The following is an 8064-nucleotide window of genomic DNA, read 5'->3' on the forward strand; positions in this document are numbered from 1 at the left end:
AGGAAATACAAAATTTTTAGACCCAAAACTTACTGGTAGTAATGTTTTCTAAATGTTTATGTTTATTTGTACCGGTACAATACTACAATATAATTAATGTAATAATCTGTGATTGGTATAACGGTATATTCTGTCTGCTACTACCAGTAGCGTACGCAGGAATGTATCCAAACTCAATATGAAGGTATTTTATATTAACATTTTTAAAATTGCCCCTAAGTTTAGGTTAAATTTACACAAAAGTCGAAATTTCGGAGGTGATCCGAACCCCCAGGACCTACCCCTGCGTACGTCCCTGGCTACTACAATCTACAATCTGGGGCTTTGCCCCAGACCCCATTGTTTGCTTTTTAATATTTTGCTTATTCATTCTCATTTTTTTTTACAGCAGTCTTTGTTTTGTCATCCATCAGGGAGCTAGAAACATGCCAAATTTCATCATGGGAATCCTACCGGAAGTGCTTAATAGTTATGGGCTGTAGAAAAGTCCCATTTAAATAAATGGAGAAGACATGTCAGTTTCCCATAAAATCCGACTAAAATTGGATGTTTCTTTTTCTGAGACTTAGGTAACGCTATTAAAAACCTACAAATATACCAAATTTCAAGTTTTTATTTCAATTTCAATTACCTAAAACATGAGATTTAATATTTAAAAAAAATGCCCATTTAGATAACATGGGATTTTTTTATTCCTCCCGTTTTACCTCCTAAAAAGGTTTTTAAAAAAATGTACCTCTAGTGATTTTCCTTCTGGTTTCTCTTCTAAAGCTATAATCATTCAAGATTTCAAGTTTCCCCGTCAACCAGTAGTACCTGTGATTTTATGTCAGTGAATCAGTTAATTTAGCTTCGTATATTACAGATATAATAATTCATTACTGTAAATGAAAGACATTCTTTGCAACATTCAAAACTTTTAGTTAATTATCTTAGTATAGTTTAGTTCAGTATTTTGATCAATTTTATGTCTATATATAAATCTGAAATGTGTTGAGGTTTGGTAAGTGGTATTTGTTACTCAAATACATTATTTTCTTGTCTGATTCTACTTTATCTTATAGATTTCTTTGAAAATACTTGTTTGAGATATCAGAGGTTCTGTGCACATTAGAAGCGAGCGATTTTACTTTTTTAAGTTGGTGGAAACCACTTCTTTATCTTTGTTTGATCTCAATCCCAAATAAAATCTTAATTCACAAAGAAAATACACACACCGTAGAGTGGTCCGGGAGTGGGCGTACCCCCCCTTTAGTTTCAGCAGTATAGTGTTAGTTATATAGTAGAATGTCTGTACACAGTTATCTTGAAGTCTTAAGAGTCATAAACATCGGTATGATCACCATCCATGTCGTAACACAGCTGAATTCTGCGCCACGTTCTCGCGGGTGTTTTACGAAGATACTCCGGAGTCTCGAGAGTGGAAACGTTGTTCCACAGCTGCTTGTAATTCCTGCGTTGTGTGATATCGAGTGTTTCTTACTTGTTGCTTTATGAAACCCAAGAGAGCATTGTCTGGTGTTGTCAGATCGGGACTTCTTGGAGGCCAGGCAAAGGGAGCTGGTGAAGATGCACAACCTCGTCCAATTCAGCGGTCAGGAAACGTCTGATTCAGGTAATTGCGCACGTGAACCGCGAAGTGCGCTGGTGCTCCATCCCAGCACACTGCCAAGTAGACAGCGCGTGACCAGACAACACCAAGTAATGTTACCAGACAATGCCAAGCAATGTTACCAAACGAATGTGGGTAAAACCTAAAACCGTCAGAAAACACCAATTAGGGGTACTCCCACTTCCTGATCACGCTGTATGAAAATCTTATTTTTATTTGTTTGTAGGGAGCCTGCAAAACGTGTTATGTTATGTTTCATGAAAATAAGTAATTTTAAGGGAAGTTACCCTTAAATGATTTTTCTTTCCTTTTTTACTATTCTTTTCTTTCTTTTTTTAAAAGTTTAATTCATCTTTCATATGTGACATTTCTATCCTCTTGGAACAACTTATTAAGACTTTTTCGTAAGTGAAAAACTTAAAGACAATTAAAAATATCGAAAATGTACCAAATGGTAACTGTAAAATACTATTATATGAATTAATGATTTTTTCCTGGATTTTTTCTACAAGGTGTTACAAAAATGTGTCACGATTCCTCACATCAAAATAAGAAAAGAAAAGTTCATATGAACCTGTACTCAAAAGTGGATAGTTTCTGAGTTACAGGGTGCCGAAAACGTGAAATAAGTTAACTTTAAAAGTTCATAGCTCCACTAGTATGGGACCTATCGTAGTTGGGTCAAAACATCACTCAGGAACTGGTATGTGAACTATTCAAATATCCATGTTTAAGAATGCTCCAGTACTTGCACACCAATTTTAGAGAGATAGGTGGAGAGTGATCAAGTCCTCCCAAACAACCTCTCTAAAAATGATTATGCAAGTACCGGAGGTTCTGAAAGATGGATATTTGGATAGTTAACACACTAGTTTCTCAGTGATGTCTTGACCCGATTACGATCGGTCCTATAGTAGTAGAACTATGGACCTTTAAAATTCATTTTTTCACGATTTCAGCACCCAATAATTACGAAATTATGCACGTCTGACCACAGGTCCATATTAACTTTTTTTTCTTATTTTGATGTGAGGAATCTATTCCCAAACTATTGTGACAAATTTTTGTAACACTTCGTATAGTGTATAAGTTTGGGTGTCCAATAATTATGACATCCTAAATTCCTTATGTATAAATTTGGACATCCTTAAAATTGGACATCCTTATGTATAAAATTGGACATTCTAAATTCCTTATGTATAAATTATGACATCCTAAGTTCCTTATGTATAAATTTGGGTGTCCAATAATTATGACATCCTAAATCCCTTATGTATAAACAAAGATTTGGAGTCATTATTAGTTCCTTTAATAGGCATTTCATAGCTACTGTCTAGCTTACGTTCTATATTTGATATTTTTCATTGTCTTTAATTTATTAACTTAACCTTTTTAAAAAAAAGTGGGGGTGAACTTAGAAAAGATTCTTAAGACTCAGAAAACCCAGACTGCGGGTTATGACTGCTTTTTTCTTTCTAGAAAGGTTCGTGCAACTTTTTTTTCTTTCTTGTAACAGAACACGGAAGTAGGAAATGAAAAAAAAAATGTTTCATTAATGTTAACACACTAATGTTGATAATAATATGTAGAGTCAAACGTTGAAACCCCAGAAATATTACTAAATTTGAAACTGATGCCAATTCTCAACATCATTTTGTTATGATTCACGTTAAAGATTACCATGATTATCGTGTGTACAAGGATTTTGCATATTTCATTGACAAATCAATCAAATTCCACACTTTTATGTTCAATTATTCTGAAAAAGAGTTGAGCTCCGCTCCTTTAGTTTCCCCTCTGCCTCTCGAAAATTACACTTGGATTATAGCTGTGTTCATGTAACTTGATATTAAAATGTTATTGAATTTTGTACTTCGTTAATCTTATTGTACTATCAACTTTCGTTAAATCGCAAAGGCATTCGAGTACCATATGCTCACCCATTACGGGATTAGGATAATCTTTTGTTTGTGTATAGGTTTAGAAGATTATACAGTTTACGTATCAAATCGCCTTTTAAATCATGAAAAAAAAAAACGCTATCATATATTTGTAGTTTAGGATTAATCTAAATAAGCGAAAAGAGCGTTGAAAAGCGTCAAGGAAAGAGGGAAATTTATTGGATTAGTAAAAGAAGTGTATGTACAAAATTGATGTGTTTAAGGTTCTGAGTAAAAGTTAAATATTCTGAAAATAAATAAATAAATAAATAAAAAGACCTCCTGCGAGTCGACGTGGAACAACATAATAACTACAGCCCGGATTTATATGCAAACTGTACTGTATGTTTGAGGTAACATGCAAAAACATATGGAAAATATTTTTTTCTTTCCGACGGACTTGTTAAGGATTAGTTTGAGATGCATATGATAGCGCATGTAAGTGCATATTTTGAGTGAATTTCGATGTGTCTGCATATTTCGTAAACTTCGCAGAATACTGCATATTTCTGAATTTTATTGCTGCATACTAGCATATTTCAGAGTATATCACAAGAAAGTAGGTTATATTTAAAGTGAACTGAATCACTTTGTAAACGCAGATGTAGAATAAAACGTTGTATAGAATAATATAATAAAATGTTGTATCCAAAATTAGTTCATCTGACCTGTCTTGCACACGGTCTTCATCGTGTAGCAGAAAAAATCAGATGCTAATATCTGGAAGTAGACGCGCTTGTATCAAATATAAAGAAAGTATTTGTGAAAGCTCCATCGCTAGGGATGCGCACGAGACAAGATTTGAGACTGTTTCGTCTCGAAAATGTGCTGTAAAAGTGATGTCTCGACTCGAAAAATATGTATTTTTCTATTGGAAGAGCTGAGTCTCGACTCGAATTTTGTTAGGAAAATTCTGTCTCGACTCGACTCGAGCGCATCCCTATCCATCGCGCGTACGTATCTTTCGCGAAGTAGTGAAAAATGTTCCGGTACCTTCAAAACCAGTAAAACTCGTGGACAGAAGTTGTGCCATATTATGCAGATAACTTAAATCAAGTAAGGAAAGTTGTAGACTCACTAATCCTAATGATGCAGCCGCTATTTATGTGTCACAAAAATGTTTCTCTACAAGTGGCATTGAGAACAAAATTAAGTACCTACACAATCACTTCTTGAGAATACCTGAAATTATCAGACAGTCAGAATCCCGTAAGAATGCTTTGCTGCATTCACTCTCCTTCTTGGGCGAATTATCGCTGACTTTGTGTAGTGAAACTCACGATCTTGCGAAAATAGCGTCAGATAAACTTTGCCAAGTATTAGGCAAAAATCCCGGGTGCAAAACAATTCATGACATTACAAGTGTACTTAATGGTAAAAATACGAAATTGGAAGAGGACCTAACACAGAAAGACATTTGGTGTTTTTCACATGCACCAGTTACTTCTGCTGGTGTAGAAAGGAAATTTTCGATTTACAAAACCGTTTCTCAGATAAACGCAGTGTTCACAGAAACAAATCTAAGGAAGACATTCATAGTTCTTTACAACAGAGGTTATTAAGGCAAGATATTTTGATAAGAAATTGACATTTTATTTTCTTAGTGTATGTTTCAGTGCATATGCTAAATTTTTAATACATATTTTAGTGCATATTTTTTTTTTATATTTTCCGTGCATATTTGCATGCATTTTTTTTTTTTTTTTTTTTGTGCATGGAAATCTGGACTCTAATAATAACTACTTGTATTTCGCATCTTCTCCTGGTCAAGTGATTAAGAAGCTTATATTTTTTGTGTGTTTATATGTGCATAGTCTCGTTATCAATCCCCCTGCGGGGGTTCCTTAACTTGGACAAAAACCCGAATATGGCTTGGATCCCAGTTTAACCCTAGGACTCCCAGTGGGGTGCAATGGACACCAAGACTATGTTTGACAGTTCGTCAGTATTATTTTCCGGGATTCTAAGGGTTAAGCACTTGGTCTCATCTCATGTAGTTTCATATGACCTAAAAAAAGGGATATTAAAGTTCAATCAACTAATCAAACATCAATTATTGTAATGGTCATCAGCGAGTAATGTGGATGAACATTGAAGTCGTCATTTAGGTTTAATAACACTGAATATTGGGAGGGAATTAAAAAATGTAATTGTAAGGTTATCTATGTCAACATCTGCTGATAGCAGTGTAATTACCGACAATTGATTTTTTTAAAATCTATTTTTGAATTGCTTAAACAAGGTATAGCCCTAGTAGCACAAACAGTAGACCCAGCGGTTTGGAAATTGTAGGCCTGCCAACAGTGAAAATTGTTCCTATGTTGTAATTGAACCGCTTTCCTGAGCATTTGTCAATTAACTCAATCGTCAACGTGAACCTTACAAAAGAAGTAAAATTACGATTGGGATCAGAAAGTCGAAACTGTTGGATAAATGACGGCAAATTGTTGATTGGCTAACATACTCTTTAAATTACGTTCAATCAACATTTTTGCAATTTTATTTCCTGCAATTACCAAAACCCAACCTTGTTGACCATTAAACCTACGTAGGGACTACCAACTGTGTTGCTAGGTAACTGATATTTTAACATCTTCATGCTTCGATCAGTGCTGTAACTTATACGGACTAGGGAGACAACTGCCCTACCACTTAAGATCCCCGTCATTCGAAGATGGGGTACTTCAGGACAAAACTTTCTTATTCCATAAGATACGATATGAACATAAATGTGTAAGTGACGTATGGAATAGGTTCACATTAAAAAAACAAATAATTATAACAAGAATCTTAGAAATGATCCAAAAAATGGATCAAAAGATTGTGATCTTGGCCAAGAATTTTAGGAATGATAAAAAAAAATGCATCAAAAGATAGCGATCTTGGCCAATAATTAGTTTTTGGATCAGGGGCCACAAATTTTTTGAAAGGCCCTTAAATCGAGTTTTTTTTTTTTTTTTTCGGAATAAGGATATCATACTGAGTTAAGTGATAGTTCGGGTTTGGATACACTCCAGATATAAAGCGTATAAGAAAATTTTTGATTGAAAGAAATATATTGATTTTTTTTTTTGGATCAGGGCCACAAAAATTTTGAACGGTCCCTAAAGCAACTGTTTTTTTTTTTTTTTTTTAATACAGAATTAGCACATTATACTGAGTTAAGTGATGGATTTGGTTTGACTACACTATATGTAGTTCTCGAGATATAAGACCTACAAGAAAACTTTTGCCTGAAATATTTTGGATCTTTTGATCCAAAAAGAGAATTAAATTAAACAATTGTGTGATTCATTTCAGAAAGATATCTACTCTATTAGGGTTCCCACAAATAATATATGTTTCTTAAGATTTTATGTTGAGTCAAATATTGTTCCCTCAATTTAACTAGTGGAGCATGGAGTAGGCTCATCATGCTACTTCCAAAAGATCTCAAAATAATTTAAGGTAAGCTGCTACTTCATTATCTGAACAAAATATATTTCCCTAAGAAATGAAGCATAAAGCGAAGTTGGACTCTACTTCAGTAAAAGGCCAACTGGGACTTCTAGAAATAATAAAAGTATTTATGTACATTTTTATTTCTAGGAGAGCACACATTTCATATTTTTCTATGGGAGGGAATTTAAATATTAATGCTTACCCTCACAGGAACATTCCAAGTTACAGTGCTGCTATCAATGAAATTAAAATTTAAGAAAACCACCAAAACTAATAAGATTTTTGCAAATGATTTTTCTTCTTTCTTTCATATTATGTAACATTTGAATAATCTAGATAATTAAAAATAAAACTTAGAAATACCTACAATACATTAAACAAGTAAAGTCGTAAGTAAAAAATAGAAAATATGTTAAGATAGAATATATGTATAGGCTATAGAGAGAACGTAAATATATAATTTACCTTCCATGATGAAGAACGGAACGCAGAGATAGAGACGTGATAATAATTTTGAAGCAAAAGAAAGAAACGAGAAATTTGTGAATCACTAATAAAAATTTAGACTCAAGACGAGACGCGTGGAACAGGAAGCTACGCCATTTAATCTTATTTTTATTAATTTAATCTACTCGTGTAACTTAGCAAGAGTTGTTTTATATTTATTGTTCGACTAAAATTCAATGCATTGTTTAATGAATATCCGTGAGTTCGAAAAAAAACTTTTAACTAAACTGGTTTCTGGAATGTGACTTTCTTGACTTGATGTATACTAATAAAGTAATGCTACCTGGATATTTAATCATATTTTAGATGTTAAAATGAAAAATGCAAAAATAACAGGAATGTTGTTCTTTCTGTACGTGATTTAATTGATTATAAGGATAGTCTTCTTACAGACTAAAAATATATCCCTCTCAAGTAAGGTATTACTCTATACTTCAAACAAAATAATTCAATAAATATGTAGAAATAACTGTGTTAACTTTTGCACCACATACATTCACTTTTTTCCCTTGCTTTACAGGAACAGATCTTTTGAAATGCAATAGGGATGGAAAAGCTCCACCT

The 8064-nt window shown here is 33.5% G+C and overlaps 1 protein-coding gene across 1 annotated transcript in view; it reads right to left on the bottom strand.

The window, feature by feature from the left end:
• LOC145680716 (uncharacterized) overlaps nucleotides 1-7628 on the bottom strand; it is a 91424-nt gene extending 83796 nt beyond the window's left edge. The window contains exon 1 of the mRNA XM_081751649.1: nucleotides 7459-7628. Within this exon, the coding sequence (XP_081607775.1) occupies nucleotides 7459-7465 (7 nt within the window). The 5' untranslated portion in view covers nucleotides 7466-7628. The remainder of the gene's footprint in view (nucleotides 1-7458) is intronic.
• Nucleotides 7629-8064: the final 436 nt, after the last annotated feature.

The sequence above is a fragment of the Thermobia domestica genome, chromosome 3 (assembly GCF_964235325.1).
Source record: "Thermobia domestica chromosome 3, izTheDome1.hap1.1, whole genome shotgun sequence".
NCBI classification, from domain to species: domain Eukaryota; kingdom Metazoa; phylum Arthropoda; class Insecta; order Zygentoma; family Lepismatidae; genus Thermobia; species Thermobia domestica.